General features: G+C 55.0%; 1 protein-coding gene across 2 annotated transcripts in view; it reads right to left on the bottom strand.

The window, feature by feature from the left end:
- The window catches only part of RIN3 (Ras and Rab interactor 3), a 104,762-nt gene that overhangs the window by 64,505 nt on the left and 22,232 nt on the right, over positions 1-18,025 (bottom strand). Inside the window, exon 2 of one of the 2 annotated variants that reach the window (XM_077908538.1) lies at positions 7,539-7,746. In XM_077908538.1, the coding sequence (XP_077764664.1) occupies positions 7,539-7,746 (208 nt within the window). Of the gene's footprint in view, positions 1-7,538; positions 7,747-18,025 lie in introns of those variants that run through there. The other variant, XM_077908539.1, reaches the window with a different exon arrangement.

Genomic DNA, 18,025 nt, shown 5'->3' with positions numbered 1-18,025 from the left:
CCCACCCGGCCCGTCGAGCGCCACCCAAGCGTGTGTCTGCCAGGCGTCAGGCAAGAGGATGTAGGTACCTTACAGCAGCCACCTCCCGGAGACTTAAAGGGTTTTACCCAATGTACAGATAAGAAAAGCAGGGGGAGAGGGAGAGGGGAACATTCTGAGTGGTGGGCCTTGGGGCCCCTCCTCAGACAACTTCAGCCCAAGTCTCTGGAGCCGGACACTCTGAGTTCAGGCCTCAGCTTGGCGACGCTGAGCTGTGCGGTCACCCTGGGGCTGCTTCTTCCTCTGGGAAAGGGGATCCTTGTAGCTCCTGCCACAGACGGTCGCTGTCAGTCAGCTCCCCAAGGACTAGTCTTTTTCATTTCTTGCCAACTGACCCCAGTTCTAGTCTGGGTGCTGATGTATCAGCCTCAGGAGGATTTCATCAAAGCCAATCAGGCTGTTCTCCTTCTTGCCATTCACCCCCTTTCCCAGCCTCCCTTGCAGCTAGGGGTGACCAAAAAGGATCTGAAAAAATAGCTGTTCCCTGATGAAAAGACTGAACCTAGGAGAAGAAAGCCTTTTGCCTGTGACCTCCTGCCTTTGAATGGGCAAGATGGCTGGAACTGCAGCTGCCGTTTTGTCACCACAAAGTGACAAATCAGGAGGACAGAAAGCCAACACTTTGAAGATGGAGGACAGAACAGTGAAAAGACCCTGGGTTCCACAGACATCACTCAGCTGCGAACCTAACCCTGGGCCCCACCGTCCAGATTTCTCATTAGGGGAGCAAAAGGAGCTCTCTGGCTGAAGCTGCCATAGGCTAGGTTTGCTGTGGCTTAACGCCGAAAGGATTCCCAGCTGACCCAGGACCTCAAAGGATTATTAAAAGAACCGCACAGGTGCCTTGAGTAGAATGCCTGCTACATAGTAAGCCCTTGGGACATGGGGTCTCCCTTCCCCAGGGCCCCTCTACCTGCCTTGAGTCCTGAGGACAGAAGCCCCCACCACGGGGTTCACGGATGGCTCCCTGAGTCGGGGGAGTGTGACGACACACCAGGCACCCGCGTCAGCAGCTCCAGACTCCAGGCCTCAGCCAGAGGGAAGGGAGAGGCCCGAGGTGGGCAGTGAGGGAACGTGAGGTGACAGGCAGCCCCCGGGGGCCTTTCTGGTACCCGCCTGTGGCCCGGCCAGGCTGACAGTGAGCAGAAGAGCCCACAGCCATGCCCCCTGTGCCACCCTCCCTCCACCACAGCTCCTAAGTGTTCCCCGGTGAACCAGGCCATCGACATGCCTCGCCATGCCCCAGGGCCCTCACTCAGCCTCCCTCCTCCGTGGGACCAGCACCGCCTGGCGCCCTGGGGAGCCGACCCCTGAGTCAGCCCGCTGCTATTCCCCCTTCCCCCCACCCCCGCCCCGTGCGCCTCCCCAGTAGCCTGCTTCAGGAACTCCCAGAAAGCAGAAGAATGCCTGCCCCACTGGACAAACCAACCGGAGATGCCCACTCTGGGGGGTCCAGGTTTCCTTGGAGCTAGGATTGTCCTGCCTGCGCCCCCCACAACGACCGTGGGGTGGAGGTCAGAGCGCTGGGTGGCACAGCAGGACACGCGGCGTCCCTCCTGGTTCCCACCCTGACTCACTGTGTCCTTGGCAGGTCACTTCCCCTCTCTGAGCTGGCTTTTCCAGTCTAGTGAGGGCGGCGGGGGGCAGGGTCCCAGGACTCCTTTTTTCTAGAAGATTCTCTCCCAGATCAGTGCCCCAGGGTCTTTCCCAGCCCCCGAGAGGCTGGCATTGAGTTTCCCGGGGAAATGCGTGCAGTCCCCGAGGCTGGAGCAGCCGGCTGTAGGAGCCTCGCCCTGTCTACCTCTGGCTGTGGTCGAGGGTGGTGGTGGGGGAGACCAACTGAGTCCCACAACAGTTGGGCCGGAATATGCTTAGGGAGAGAGTTATGCAGCCTCTGCATGCCCCTCCTCCTCTCCAAGTAAATATATAGAAACCCAGAGCTCAGCGCACGAGAAATGATTTTACTTTTACTACCCATTTTTGGGTGGGATGATCTAGAGCTGTCTGCTTTTCTATTTTGGTTATGTTAGGACTATTTTCCAGCTCCTCGAGGAGGGAAACTTTCCAATCATGCCCATCGGAGCTGGAACAGAAGTGGCTGCTGCTTCTCAGAAGCCACAAGCTCAGAGGCTGCCATGCTGCTGGAGGCAGGGGTCTGGCGGCCCTGTGGAGAGCCCCCTCTGGACCCGTGTGGCCCACCTTTCCCATGACTGTAGCATGGCACAGGGTGAAGTGTCGCCACCACCAAGGGAGTCTTTAAAACATGCCACTGCTGCCTATGCCTTCTCCAAGCCAAAAAAACCCACAAATAGCATTTCTGGGAATGAGGCCGAGACATGGTATGTACATATTTTTTCAAGCCTTTGAAGACAGTCAGTTGGTGAGTTCAAGTCACACTCTAGTGTTTAGCAGCCGTTCCACGTGGGGCAGGCTCCTTACCATCGTAGCTGAGTTTCCTCGCCGATAAAATAGGAAGCCGGACCCCTGTTCTGCAGGGCTATTGGCAAGATGAGAGATGGTGCCCAATGCAGTGGACCAGGGAGCTGTAGGCTGCGCCCTCCTCCCTGACCCCAGTCCTTGAAGGGGCAAGAGAGGGGCTGCGCTGATGCTTTTGCCCAACTCATCTCAAACGGGATTGGCATTCCCTGGGCTCACACCTGGGGAAAGTGTCTGGAACCACTTACCCAGTGGGTCTGTATCACCACACAGGCTACCCCAGCTCCTGAGCTAGCCCCTGCTACAAAAAGGGATCTTACAGGAGACTTCTTCCATTCTCAGCTATCTTTTGTCCTCCACGCTGTGGCTTTACAGCAGTGATGAACACATTTGACACCATTTCTCTTGCTTTCTCATGTTATTCTCTAATAAGAGGAACCAGGGCCCCTTGGAGAAATGGCTGACCCAGGACCAGGGCCAGAAACAAGACAATCCTGGAGCATGCAGTGTCAGTAAGTAAGGAAGCGCTCCAAAAACCACACTCACACCCATGCAACGATGGGCAGGTGTCAGAGGGTCCCAAGGAGCACCCGATGGCCAAAGCTGGAACAACGTGAGTAACCCGATAATTAAGGTACTGCTGGATCACAACCCAAAGCAGAAAAGCAGTATCCATGCGGCCCTACCCTGCTGCTACAAGTAAAGAGTGGCACGAATAAATAAATGGACAGACAAATCTCTTGTGCAGAAGAACTCCAAATAATGGACGCAGATCATCGAGGATGCTCCACTCCCTGAGGGTGGGCTGTGCCGTATAAGATGGGGGCACAGGGGGAACCTGGCAGGCAGGGGGTCGGCCAGGGGCCCCAAGTCAACATGAGCGTGGAGCAGTAAGTCACACAGGTAGTCGGCACCTCTGATGCCAGGTGATGAGCACAGCACTTTACTGCTGGGGTCTTCCTCCCCCAAACTGCGAACTCTGGTCTAACCATCAATAAATCCCACTGAAGGACCCCTCCCCCCGACAAAAGTACCTCACAATACCTCTATTCCTCCAAACCGTCAAGGCCATCGAAACACAAAACAAGTCTGAGAAACTGTCACAGTCAGGAGGGGCCCGAGGGGCCGCGATGACGACATGCAAGATGTGCCCTGCATGAGAGGCAGCCACAGGGAGAGGCCATGAGGGAGGAGCTACGGGTTCTCCTTGACACAGGTGCGTCACCGTGGCCTCAGTGACTGTGACAAACGTATCCTACCAGCGTGAGGTGCCCGCAGCCAGAATCAGGTGAGGGGTGTCTGGGAACTCCCTCAATTATCTTTGCAACTTTGCTGTAAATCTAACGTTTCTACAGTCAAACTTTAAAAACAAAAACAAAACAAAACCCCACCGTTTCGGTGCGGAATGAATAAAGGTGGCTGTTTGACTGCCTTGCTTCTGGACACACAAAGATCAAACGTGGGCCAGTATGTTCCCAAACCTTATCAGAGAAGCAGGCTGCAGGGAGGGAGGTGGGATGGGGTTGGTCACAGAGATACTAGGGGGACAAAGGAGCTGGACGCCTGGTCCCCTGACCATTTGCCTCCCCATCCGGCGGGGCGGGGGCTGTCCAGGCCAAGGGCGTCCAAGGTGAAGGCCTCGCAGCTCTTCCAGCCCGGGGGCCGCCGCAGCGTGTGCAACTTGAGAAGCGAGACCAGCAGGGCACTGGCTGAGCTTCAGGCCGCTGGCTGTGCGGGACGAGGCTGCCGGCTAAGGGCCCCCCCAGGGGCACAGCCTGCGGGCACTGCTCTCGCTGGCAAGGGAGTGAGCCTCTCTGTACCTCTGCGTCCTCGGCCGTCTGTGAGGACCCGAGCAACACCCACCACCTGACAGAAATCGCTGCGGGTGGAGAAGACCACAAGTACAGCTCTGGGGGGACGCTGGCCAACTGTTCTCAGCAGAGCGGGCACGGAAGGCTCTGTTTCTGCCTGAAAACAGGCGTGAGGAGTCGGGGTGAGGGCAGAGGGCAGGGAAGGCCACACAGGGTTCGTCTGCCGTGGTGCTGGGTCCCCTGCTCCTAAGGGTGGCCCGGCCCCTCAGAGCCGCAGAGCTGCTCTCGCTCCCAGAACACAGGTGTCACTTTAAGGAAGCTTCCTATTGGCCACGCTCAGCTCCCAGGTGGTGGGGACCCGCTTCCTGTGCTCCCCAGAAGCAGCCCTATGCTCCCTGCCACCCTTCATTTGTTCTAAGGGGCCATCGGAGCCAGGCCCGCTGCATCCCCGCGCCTGTGACGTCCCTGACCTGCTGGGTCCCTGACCTGCCGCGTCCCCAGACCTGCTGTGTCCCCAGACCCTCCACATCCTCAGACCCGTTGCATCCCCAGACACACACATGCAGTGGCTCTGCCCTCCAGCAACTCCAGTATCCCCGTCACGCTGCCTTCCAGCCCCATGTGCCCAGCCCAGCTCGGCCCACCTCTGGGGCTTGGCCCGCCCCCATCCACCCCCCAATAGATCCTCTCAGCTCCCTCATCCCAGTCCTGCCCCCACCCCTGCCCCAAGCTACAGGACCCAGCTCATCATCTGCCTCCTCCAGGAAGTCTGCCCACATCACCCCAGAACTCGGCATCTCTCGGGCCAGAGTCAGATCTTCTCACACTCAGGGTAGAGACAAGGGATGACAACGAGAGTCCTCACAATCCACAGCCTTGAACCGTCTTTCTAGCCTTGGGGGTGGGATGGCCTGGAGATGCATGCTCCTCGCTGGCTCCCAGAGCACCCGGCTCCACTCGCACCTGGGGCAGCCTGCATGGTCACAAGCGTTTACTAGCTGCCTCCACTCCCTGTCTTACTTCCCCTGCCAGCTTCCTGGGCTCACCTCCCAAATAAACCACGTGAACTCAAATCCTCATCTGGGGTCCGCTTTGAGGGCACACCTCCTGGCCTCAGCCTCATTACCTGTGAGCTGGGGGCAAGAGGGCCGTCAGCCTCAGGATTCTCACAAGGACTCGGGGGGTGACCCCAGGCATCACCCGGCATTCTCACAGAGAGGCACAGTTTAGGGGGGGCTTACATTCAACTCTCTGAAGAGGGCAGAGCGGTTGAGGACTTAGCCGGCCCAGCCTGCCCTGGAGATGCACTTGCCTCCCCCGAGAGGCCCACCCACATTCACGCCCATGTCCAGGCCACACCCTCCAGGTGGCCAGGAAAGGCCCAGAGAATGGCCACCCTCGCATCACAAGCTTGCACGCGGGTCTGTTTCTGAGCTGTACCCCCGACGTGCGGGGAAGCAGATGCCCTGAGAACCTGGCAGGGAGGTGGGTGGCACGCTGGTGCTGCAAGCCTGGATCACCTGCCAGGACACCCGCTGGCCTGATGGCCTGAGTCCCGATTTTATTTTCCACATGTTTCATCATCTGCTCTGAAGCCCTGTCCACTCAAAACAGAAGAGCTTTTCGGGGGTGGGGCGGGGGACGAAACAACAGACCTTATTTCCTTGAGGACTGTGGCCAGCTGGCCTCCCCTGAAGCCCCCTCCCTGCTTATCCCTGCAGAGGGACCCACAGACTGGGGGGTGGCCCCTGGCACCCTATGCACAGGAGATCCCCCCCTTGGGTCTTGGCCCGGCCTCTGTGGTCCGCACGCCCTGTGGTGGGGCCCCCGTGGGACAGCGAGGCCAGAACTCTGCTGGAGGTGATTCGCAGGTTCTGCAGCACGTGATCAGCACGTGATGGATTTTATCCTGTCCAAGGTCAGCGAAGCCCCTGGCCAGCTGAGCCCCATGTGTTTGGGAGCCTGGACTGTTCCCCAGCACAGTGCACACAGCCTGACACGCTGTACAGCAGGGGCCCTGGCAGAGGGCAGACAGGTAGGACCTGGGTGCTCGAACAGGTATGACCCAGCGCAGCAGCAGTGGGTGGCCTGGGCTCTAAATCCAACCCGGGCACCTGCTCACTGAGTCACCTGGGGGCAGCCACTCGACCTCTCTGTGCCTCAGTTATATCTTCTGTACGCTGGGCCTGGTTGGAAGGCCCACCTCGGCGGGTGCTGGGGGCAGTGGTGCCAACCCCTGCGCGAGCCCTCGGGGAGAGCCCGCCATGGGCCTGGGGACACGGCTGCCGCCAGCCTGGCATTCAGCAGGTCGGGCCTGGGGACATGCTGTGCATCTGACCTGGCTCCTGTGGCAGGCGGTGTGGCCGGGGGTAGGGTGGGGGGTGGGGAGATGGACACTTGCTGCTTCAACGGGCGCCAGGCTCATGTTGGGGTGGCAGATGTTCCTGAAAGCAGAGGTGCTGCGTGCACAGCACTGAGACAGCCTGAACGCTGGGCTCCAACACGGCTCATTCTCTGTGATGTGAAGTTCACCTCAACGCAAAACCAAACCAGAAAAAGGCTTCTGGGAAGTAGGTTAGGTGGCAAACACTCTGAGAAGACTCTTTTGTCCAGCTTGATTTTTTTTTTTTACAGTCACTATATATGTTTATCGCTTTTATAATTAGACCAATTAAACATTTTTAAAAAAGGAAGTGGCATGTAAGAGAAGATGTGCAGGGTGGGGTGGGGGTGGGTGGCATCTGATGCGCTCTGACTCACATTTCACTATCTACCTACCCTTCTTCCCCCGTACTGCTCAGACAGCCTGGACCAAACCACTTTCCTTAACAGCCCCATTTCAAAGTGAGAAAAGTGAGCCTCAGAAACTCTAAAACCCCTTGGCTCAATGCAAGAGCCCCTTGTTCTCATATGTCAAATGGAAGGGTGTCAAATAATTTCTCAGGCCCCTCTGGCTCTGATGCCCTCTGCTCCCTGACGCCTGGCTGACGTCTCCAAGTGTCAATCCTGCCTCTCAGGTGCCCCAGTGCCCAGACTGGCCACGCCGGCTGCGCGGTCCGCTGTTCTCTCCAGAGCAGGAACCAGACATCTCACCTGTCTCTCACTCCCGAGTTCTGGAAAATACACCCCAGTCAAAAAGCTGACAAACCCAAGAAAGGAAAGCCAATGGGCACTGGTGGGGTGGAAGCCTGGCAGCCCCTTGCAGCTGTGCCTGCCCTATATCGGCTATGAAATAAAAAGACCCCAACTCACCCCAGCTGCCTCTTGCTGCAGGATCCTGGCTGCCTCCATCCGGCCCAGACCCAGTTGCAGCCACACCGGGCATGTTTTGATGAGCTTCTCCAGGACACTAATACCTCGCAGGGGAAGGCAGTTCTTCGGGCTGACTGGCAGACAAGGCCCCATGACATCCTCCTCCTCCTCTTCCTCTCCCTCTTCTTTGCCAACACCTGGAACAGGACTGACAACAAAATCAAATGATCAGCCTGTCCTGCAGGCAGCCTGACTGCCGTGCACATGCAGCGGAGAGTCAATTCAACCGTGTTTGTTCATTTAGCATCTGTGAAGCCAGAGGCCCTCTGGAATTAAAACATATGCAACCATAGGGTGCTTATGATGGAATGGGTTGGATACACACAGAAACAACCAGCTGAGGCACAGGCTGAAATAAAACATAATAAGGATTGTTAAGATAATAAGAATTAACCAGAAGTGGTCAATTCTACCCCAAGGTGTCTTCAGGGAAACACAGGGGGCATTTGGGCAGAGCTCTGGGGAGGAATTTTTAAAAAACTTTTAAATTGAAGTGCAATTTACAGTGAGATGTACGAGCTGTTAGTACACACATCTAGACGGACTCTTAGATATGTCTATACCCGCATAACTGCCAACCAGGTGGACATGTGCTGTCCAAGGATGTAGCCACTAGCCATGCGGCACCAGAAGGCTTCCTGAGAATCTTTAAACCTCCCACCTGGTGGGGGGTCTCTCCCAGGAGCAGCCTGGATTCTTGGGGCAGCTGGGAGTGACAGCTCCCATTTCCTCTCTGCCCAACCAGGTTCAGCCCTCGGTGAGTCCTTTCTCATCTGTGCAACGGCCAGGGGGTGGCCTGGAAGATCCCTCCGTTCACTGGGTAGCCCTAGGCACAGCCTGGGTCCTGGGGACAAAGGTCCTCATTTTCTCCTTAGGATTAAGGCCATGATCAAACAGACCAACAGGCTCTTGGGGGAAGGTGGGGGTCTGTCTCTTATTCACTCACAATATGAACATTTCCTGCAGATATTGTTCTAGGAACAGGCTTAGAGCAGAGAACAAGAGTAAGAACCAAACTGAACCAAACCAAGACAACAAACCTCATCTCTAGGAGAGGGGTCAGATAACAGACGGAACGAGTGAACTAGAGCAGGTTGGGTCGTGCTGAGCCGTAGCAAGGATGCAGCCATCTGGGAAAGAGCAGAGGACTTTGAACTACCCCACCTGGGGCAACCTCGAGGAAGCCTGGGGGCTGGCAGGTGTTGGGGATGGGGCTGGGGCTGAGGGTGGGGGTGGGGGTGGGGGCGAGGGGAGGCTGGAAGGGGCAGGGTGGGGATCCCTCTAGGGATTCTGGAGCCCCTGACAGCGTCGATCCTAAATCCATGTATGAAGAGCTTCCCTGGGCTTCCAGGGAGGGACCGGACCACAAGAACACGCAAGCTTCCTCAGCAGGAAATGGGCCCACCAAGACCTTGTGGGGCCTGGGTGGCTCCTGAGCCACGGAAAGTCTGCAAAGATCCACAGATATGAAGCTGCTCCCTGCCCCCAGCTCCCTGGAAGTCCCCCCTGCATCCTGGGGACAGGACAACCAAGGAGAAACCCTGTCCAGGCTCTGGTGTCACGTGGACTGTACCACCTCCCTTGGGATCACGTCCCCTCCTGCTCTAAAACTTTCCATGTCTCCCACTGCCTAAAGTATCCCATCTGGTCTCCTAAGATGGAAAAACATTCACTTTCTGAGCCCTCCCCCCACATCGTAAGCTCCCCGACAAGAGGCTGCCCTCCACCACCTCAGTAGAACCTGCACGTGCCCACCTGGCACTCCGGCCAGCGGCCCTGTCCACCTCTGATACCTTCAGGTTCCCTGTTCCCTCCTCCTGACATTTTGTCCAATGGGCAGGCACACGTTTAGTGGATTGGACCAAGAAAGCAAGTACCATAAAAGGAAAGATGGATGATTTAAACTAATTAAATCTGTACCCATCAAAACTCCTCATGAAGAAAAGGAACACTCGAACCAGACTGGGAGAAAATACATGCGAAGCGTACATCTAACGAAGAACAAATAAGTTCATGTTTAAAAATGGGCAAAAGGTTTGAGAACACCTCCACGAAGACGTATCAGTGACCAGTAAGCAGGTGAACGACATCATTAGTCACTAGGGACATGCAAATTAAAACCACAATGAGATACCTCGATGCAAACTCCAGAATGGCTGAAATTAAAAAAGACTGACAAAATCACGTGTTGGTAAAGGATGGGCAGTAAGTAGAACTGGCGCATTACCAGAGAGAATGTAAACTGGCACGACCACTTGGGGAAAGGGGCATTTTTTAGGAATGTAAGCATACACCTGCCGTAGGCCCAGCCAATCCTGCTCCTGGGAACCTACCCTAGAGAAATGAGGGTGTATGTCCACGCAAAGACCTGTGTGTGAATATTCCAGCAGCTTTACTCATCACAGCCTGAACCTGGCCCAGGAGTCCATTGGGGAGAATGGACCACAGACAGCGGTGCGTCCCCAGTAGAAGAGGAAGCGCGGATCCGCACAACTGTATGGGTGGACCTCAGAAGCCAAGTGAAAGCAGCCAGGTGCACGGAAATACATACTGTGTGAGTCCATGCGGGTGATGCTCAAGTGGTACCGTGAGACGTGTGAGTGTACATTTTATCGCATGTAAATTTACACCGAAACCATAAAAAGAATAGTAAGTAAATACCGAACTGTTTTAACTGTTTAAATAAATACTAGACATAGTCAATGATATCTATAATAAAATAGTCGTGGGTGCCCAGTCTTTGAAATGCATTCAAAAAGAAAAATGGGGGGATCCCTGGGTGGCTCAGCGGTTGGGCGCCTGCCTTCAGCCCAGGGCATGATTCTGGAGTCCCAGGATCGAGTCCCATGTCGGGCTCCCTGCGTGGAGCCTGCTTCTCCCTCTGCCTGTGTCTCTGCCTCTCTGTCTCTCTCTCTGTGTCTCTCATGAATAAATAAATAAAATCTTTAAAGAAAAAAATAAAAAAATAAAAAAGAAAGATGGGGACGCCTGGGTGGCTCCATGGTTGAGTGTCTGCCTTTGGCTCAGGGCTTGATCCCAGGGTCCGGGGATCGAGTCCTACATTGGGGTCCCTGCATGGAGCCTGCTTTTCCCTCTGCCTGTGTCTCTGCCTCTCTCTGTGTCTCTCAGGAAAAAATAGATAAAATCTTAAAAAAAAAAAAGAAAAGAAAAGAAGGATGGATTCACAGAAAGATAGAGGGGCAGGTAGATATGTAATATATTGAATATGCAAAAGCATTCAGGGTAAGTAGTGGGTAGGTGGGTGTTCACTGCAAAATTCTTTCAATCTTCTGCATGGTTAAAATCTTTTACAGGAAGTCACCCCCATCCCTCAAGACCTGTTCAGAAGCCCGGAGTCTGAGCCCAGACCATGTGATCTCTGGCCACTTACGGTACTTCTCTGGGCTTCAGTTTAAGCGTCTGTAAAAGGGTAATAAGAACCCTCACCTGATAGGGTTGTTATAAAATTCAGCGAGACAGAGGAGGGTTGAGTGCTCGGCATAGCTCCACACGTGTTAACTCTTGTTTTTCTATCCTTCCAATCCTCCTGTTGGGATTCCTCTCACCACAACTCCTCCACTTTGTAGTGCTGATTTTGGGACTTAGCACATTAGACTAGGGTGACCAGGCAGGCGTCTGTATGTTGCACTTGGATTATGGCCGAGTCAGCCCCTGGCCCCAGAGGTAACCTGCAAGCTCACATGCCATGTGGGTCCGGCGACAGTTCCTGGCAGTTAGAGCTGACATGTCCAGGCAGGCCAGTCATGGCAGCCCCGGGACAAAGTCGGACACAGTGTCGGTTCTGGGCACTTGTACCTCTGCTTGAGCTCTGTCACCAGCCTGGGCACTTTGCAGGTGGGCGCCCAGGGAGCTCACGTGACCCAGGGCCTGGAGTTGGCAAGGATTCAGGGGTCAGAGGGGCTGGCCCCGCCGCCCTTCTTGGGCCCGGTCAGAGCAGGTGTGCTCCTCCATCACCTTGTTCCTTCAGGGTCTAGTGCTCTTGTGACTCGGAGCAAGGCTCAAAGCTCGCCCAGCCTCAGCTGCTCCTTGTCTGACTGGTACCTGCTGGCAGAGCAGCTGACCTGGGCACTCATGCCCTCCCCGTCGGCGGCCAAACTCCAGCTGAAGGCCCTGCAAGGGCAGCCACAGGAGCCGGGGTAACAAACAGCACGGTCGGCGAAAAGCAGTGCGCTTCGGAGGCTTTAGAGCAGCTCTAGGGGACAGAGGGGCTGTTCACGAGCTCCAACCAGGCTGGCTGGCCCTGGACCCCGGGCTGCCCGCCCAGAGGCAGAGCGGTCACACTCGGGAGACCCTCACCCCGCGCTGCAGGGACCTGCCCAGAGGCAGCGGCCAGGGTTTCTGGAGTACTTTCTCACCAGCCCCCCGGAGAACAGGTGAATTGGCACATCCAACAGCCCTGGCCTGGCCTGGGTCCCCGTCACAGGGGCCAGGAGGAGAGCTCTGGTCTGGGCGGAGAGGCTGGCCAAGGGCGTGTGGGATCAGCGAGCTGCGTGACCGCTCAGGTGGAGGGCCTGGCTTGACGCTGCCCGTTTTGGAAGGCGTGAAGACGTTTCCCAGGCCATGAGGGCCCCAGCCCCAGGGAGGCAGCTTGGCGATGCCTCAGCGTGAGCCTCCCTGAAGGGGACTCAGCCAGGGCTCGAGTGGACTGTGGGATGGAAGGACAGGACCGGCAAAGGGCATCTCAGTCCCACCCATGATCCCAACCCCAAGCAGCGTCAAGACCAAGGGGGGTCCATCAAGATGGAGACGCCCTCGCCGGCTCTCAGGTCTGCAGGGGCCAGGTGTGGCTTCAGTGGAAGACATCACGGGATAGTGCAGTCACTGTGTCCAAGGTGCGTGGGCACACAGGTGACACGGGCTGGGTGGGAGGGGGCCCTGGTAAAGCCCGTCAGGGCAGCAGCCTGCCCATGTGATGCCCAGGGCACAGCTCTGTGGGGGTCTGTCCATGCATGCCCTTCACTTAGTTGACCTTACCTCTACCTGCCCAGGTGGCACTGTGTCCCCCAAAATGCTTTGTCCAAATTCTAACCCCTGGTACCTAAAAATGTGACTTTATTTGATGGAAGGATGAGTTCGCCCCAGCATGTCGGATGGGCCCTAAAACCAGTGAAGGTGTCCTCACAAGCAGAGGGAATGTCGTGGAGAGGTGCTAGAGGGGTCGCGTGACGGCAGGGGAAGACACTGGGTGAGGACGCCCCAGCCCGGGAGCGTCGGGGCTCATGCCCCCGCTTGCCAGGAGCGACAAGAGAGGGAGCGGACAAGTCTCAGAGCCTGCAGGTGGACCAGCTCTGCCGACCCCTTGATGCTGGACCTCTGGCCTCTAGGATGGTGAGACAATACACTTCTGCTGTTTTAAGCTGTGACGTTTTAGAAAACTGCCCCAGTCCTGAGAAATTAACCCCAGTCACCCAACCACCCCAGGCAGAGATGAGGACAGTGAGGCACAGCCCCAAGGACGGCCCCACGCAGGGTCACACAGCCAGCAAGAGGCTGAGCTGGGATTCGAACCCCAACCCCAGGTAATGTGGCTTCAGACCATGACCGTCGGCTAGCTCTTGAAGAAATTTTAGAATTTCCCTGTGTACTTAACACCTTGTAGCACATAGCAAAGAAAGTGTGTGATGATGTCTGCTGTACCCTTCGGAGTATGAACAAACATACACACACATCCAAATACACAGAGAGATAACCTCCAGAAGGCATGTAAGGAATTGTTAGAGACAGTCCTCTGCATCATGCGGGGAGTTTGTTTCCATTTTTCACACTAACTGAGCCATACTTACATGATTAAAATCCATCTTAAACAAATGTGTGACAATAACCCTGCGTGTCACACAGATGAATGCAGACAGCCGGAGAGCTATTGGCTTTGGGGTCTCCCAAGCCTGGCTCAGATCCCGGTTGTGCCACCCACTCGGTGGTGGGGCTGGGATGCCCTACCTAGCCAACCACTGTGACCTCCAGTGTCTTCTTCTGGAAAGTCAGGAGTAAGTATTAGCAGCTCATGGGAGGATCCCTCTGGGGAGCAAGGGTGAGGTGGGCAGACAGGTGGTATGAAGAGGGCTCCCTGCATGACGATTATGATGGGGTCCTTATGAGTCAACCTCTCAAGGGGCCCCTAGGGGGCTCAGGAGTTGAGCGTTTGCCTTCAGCTCAGGGCATGAACTTGGGGTTCTGGGATCGAGTCCTGCACTGGGCTCCCTGCATGGAGCCTGCTTCTCCCTCCGCCTGGGTCTCTGCCTCTCTCTGTGTCTCTCATTAATAAGCAAATAAAATCTTAAAAACAAAACAAAACAAAACATGACCTCTCAAAGCCGTAGCTGAATTGTGGGGTGAATTCCAGGACCCAGCCTCAATTTCTGAAGTCTGAAGCTCCTTTCCTCCCTTTCTTTTTCTTTTTCTTTTTTTTTTTAAAGATTTATTTATTTATGATAGACATAGAGAGAGAGAGAGAGGCAGAGAAACAGGAGCGGGAGAAGCAGGCTCCATGCCGGGAGCCCAACGTGGGACTCAATCCCGGGACTCCAGGATCGCGCCCTGGGCCAAAGGCAGGCGCCAAACCGCTGGGCCACCCAGGGATCCCCCTTTCCTCCCTTTCAAGCTGGTACCTGTCTCTGCAGCTGGGACAGGATTGTCCAGAGGTCATGGAGGGCAGGTGCCCTGCCTGGGACTCTGGTGGGCTTGAGTGCCAGCTGCACCTCACACCCCAGGGTGAGACAAGACGGCCGCTCCTTGCTGCCCCCAACACCCCATCTTTTTCTTTGTCCTCTGTGCCGACTGTCCCTCGGGGAAATGAATCCTGCACAGACGGGAAGGGACCAGAAACCCAAGGGCAGGTGTGTGGGAGGAGGTGAGATGTTGCAGGAAGGAACATCAACCTCGCACTGGTGCCCCCTCTGCAGACTCACGGTTAGAGGGTCAGTGGCCACTCACATGCCCCCCACAGCATAGGCAACCGGACTCCTGCAGTGTCTGTCCCACCCCCTGCCATTGCCTGGCCAAGGGACCAAGAGCAGGCACTGGACCCCTGCGGGCCTTGGTTTCCTTCTCTGTGCCTCGGAGCTGGTGACACCTGCTGTGTGCAAGTGTGCGGCACCTGGCTGCGTGGTGACACTTCAAATGGGTTTTTGTTCTAGTTGCGGTAACCAGTATGCAGTCATGCCCTGCTTGTCTCTGGGACACCTGTTGCTACAGCAGCAAGGTGCAAGATGGCCTGAGATAGGTAGGAATCCATGGCTCAGCCTCCTGAAAGCTGCCAGAGCACTAAGAGGGTGAAGGGAGGCAGGAAGGCAGATGGGGCCCTGCTCTGAAAGTGACTGGCAAAAGCCCAGAGAGTTGGGGATGCCATGGCCTAGGCCCGGCAACCCCCCAGGAGGCACACGGGGACAATGAGGACAGTGTGCTGTGGCGTCTGCAACGACCAGAGGACGGGACCGACCCACATCATCCATAAGAGAACGGGTCCAGAGGTTGTGAGTCCATTCCCCCGCAACTGTCATGCAGCTGCTAAATGGCAGGAACCAGGGCTACGGGGTTAAATTAGAATCCTGTCTGTTCCCTGATTTGGGGCCCTGTGCTGAGGTTAGGTAAGACAACATCTTCGTGTTTGTGAAACACCCACTAAAATACAGGGGGTTCAAGAGTCACAGTGTCTGCAGCCTGATCTCAGAAGGTTTGGGGGAAGCAATGAGCGGGAACAAGCAGATGTGACAAAAGGTCAAGAACTGGTGGCTCTGGGTGAGGAGTGCACATAGAGGAATGTGCTGCACTGACCCCGCAACGTTTCTGGGGGTCTGAAATCACATTAAAAGAAGAGGCTTTAAAATCCTACAAACCCGATGTTGAGTAAAGTAAGCACATTACAGAAGGAACAGAAGGACTCGGATGTAAGAACAGATGTGACAGTGACGTGTGCGGTCGCTGGATGCACACACGCCAACCTCAGAAGGCGGTCACCACCCAAGGGAGGGAAGACAACGGGACCAGGGAGGGCTGTGGAGGGGCTCAGCCCTCTGTAGTACGCGGAGATTTGTTCCAGGAGGTCTGAAGCAACATGGGGAAATGACAGGATCTGACCCAGCTCAATTATGGGGACTCAGGGCATTGTTATGTCCCCAGGTTCCCACGTGTCCAAAACACACACAGCACGCCGACGCCCCTTCCCCCAGGATGCCAGCACCTGTCCCGAGCCGAAGCCACGCGGGCTGCAAGGTCTCCAGGCCCCGAGCCTGGTCCTTCTGCCAGAGCCTCGAATACGGGAAACTCCAGTCGTGTGCACGTGCGTGCATGTGCGTGTGTGTGCTAAAGTCAGCTCTGGAAGCTGAGGGCGGGGCTGAGGCAATGCGGAGACACCCCGCCCCTGAGCACCAGGTCACCCAGGTCAGGCCCAGGGGTGTTCCGGGACAGTGAGGCAGACCTGAGGTGATGACGAGTGATCACCCCGCAGGCCCTGTGAGCTCCCGAGCCACTGCCCTCTGCCTCGACCGGTCCCTAACACGGAGCTCCCTCTGTCACGTCCCACTAGATGGGTACCATGGGTGTGAAGCTGCCTCCTGGCAGGGCCATCGGGACCTCACCGGACAAGCCACGCAGGGAAGCAGTTCTCAATCTCTACAGAGATGAGACGTGCTCCCCTGAAGTCTCGTCTCCTGTTGCTCCCCACCCTGTGCCGGGCCTTGGGGACCTGTCACCTGCCCCCATGGAAACCCTCAGCCACAGGGACAAGGCTGCCCACGGCCCCCCCAGGCCTCCCACACTGGGGTAAAGCCCCACTCCAGCACGAGGCCACTCCAGAACTTGGATCAGCTGTGCTCCTTGGCGGGCACTGAGCTGTGCGTTTCACGCACACAGTCTCCGTGTGTTGCATACGGAGCAATCTGGTTTTTTTTAACAACATCTTAACGTATACAATTCAACGGTTTTTGGAATGATCATCAGTACAATTTTAGGACATTTTCATCACCCCAAAGGAATGCTGTACCCATGACGCAGTCATTATTTCCTCCCAATACCCCGGCCGCTGGCAGCCACTAGTCTACTTACCATCTTTAGAGATTTGCCTTCCGGATAATCCTATCTGGTTCACACACAGTGTTGTTGTAGTTCCAGGCACACAAGAGAGCGGTTCTACACCCCTGCCTACCACTCAGTGCTCATCGAGATAAGCACACTCCCAGTCCCTGTCACCTGTCTCACCCATTGGCCAACCAGCTCCCCACTGCTGATCTTCTGTGTCTTCTCTACAGTTAAGTCTGTTTCCCCATTTGTCTTCAGTTTTAAGGTTTTTTCCCACTTGGGATAGTGTTTAGCATCCAACCATTTTACTACAGCTCACAGGGTATATATGCACTTCACTTCTTTTTTCTTGGCACGTAACATTCCACTGCATGAACACACCACATTGTACTTATCCACCAGTCGACGGACATTTGGGTTGCTTCCAGTTTGGGGCCATCATGAGTAATGCTGCTAATTCTCACGTGCAAGTTTCTGTCTGGACATTGTTTTCAATCCTCTTGTATGTCTAGGAAAGACATTGCCAGGACAAAGGGCCACTCTACATGCAGCATCTTGAACAGCCAGGCTGTTTTTCCAAACGGCTACACTAGTTCACATTCCCAGCGGCAGCCTGGGAGGGTCCCCATTTCCCCACATGCTCATCAACACTTGTCATTGCCCGTCTTTATTTTATAGCCGCCCTAATGGGTATGCAGTGGTATCTCAGTGTGCTTTGCATTTGCATTCCTTGCTGTATAATTATGTTGAGCATCCTTTTTAGTTACTGACTATATATATGTATACATATATATATATATTCTCCAGAAAAATGTCTTCAGATCCTTTGCCTGTTTCAGAAATAGGCTGTCTTTTTATTATTGAGCTATAAGTTCTTTATATATGCTCGATACAACTCCCTTATAAGATGTCTGCAAATGTTTTCTTCCATTCTGTGACCGTCTTTCCTTTTGGCGAAAAGCTAAAGGTGTCCTTTGGAACATGAAAGTTTTTAAATTTTGGCGAAGTCCAATTTATCTGTGTTTTCTTTTGTTACTTATACTTTTGGTTTTGTATCTAAGAAACCCATGACCTAATGCAAGACCATGAGTTTGTCTTCTAAGAGTTTTATAGTTTCACCTCTTATACTCAGGTCTTTGTCCCATTTTGAATTAATTTTTGTCTCTGGAGTGAGGGTAGAGGCCTAACCTCCTTTCTTCAGATTTGGATATCCTGTTGTCCCAGCACCATTTGCCAAAAGATTATTCTTTCCCCATTGAACTTTCAACAAATCAATGACTGTAAATTACAGAGAGGTTTTGAGCCCCCTCATCGCACTGTTTTTATCCTTCTCAGCATTCGGAGTCTCCTCTGTCTTTGTATTTTTGAAATGTGGCGTCCTAAACAGGGAA

The sequence above is a fragment of the Canis aureus genome, chromosome 9, assembly GCF_053574225.1.
Source record: "Canis aureus isolate CA01 chromosome 9, VMU_Caureus_v.1.0, whole genome shotgun sequence".
Taxonomy (NCBI): Eukaryota; Metazoa; Chordata; class Mammalia; order Carnivora; family Canidae; genus Canis; species Canis aureus.
Note: the sequence above shows the minus strand (reverse complement) of the source record. Positions and strands in the feature narration are given on the sequence as shown.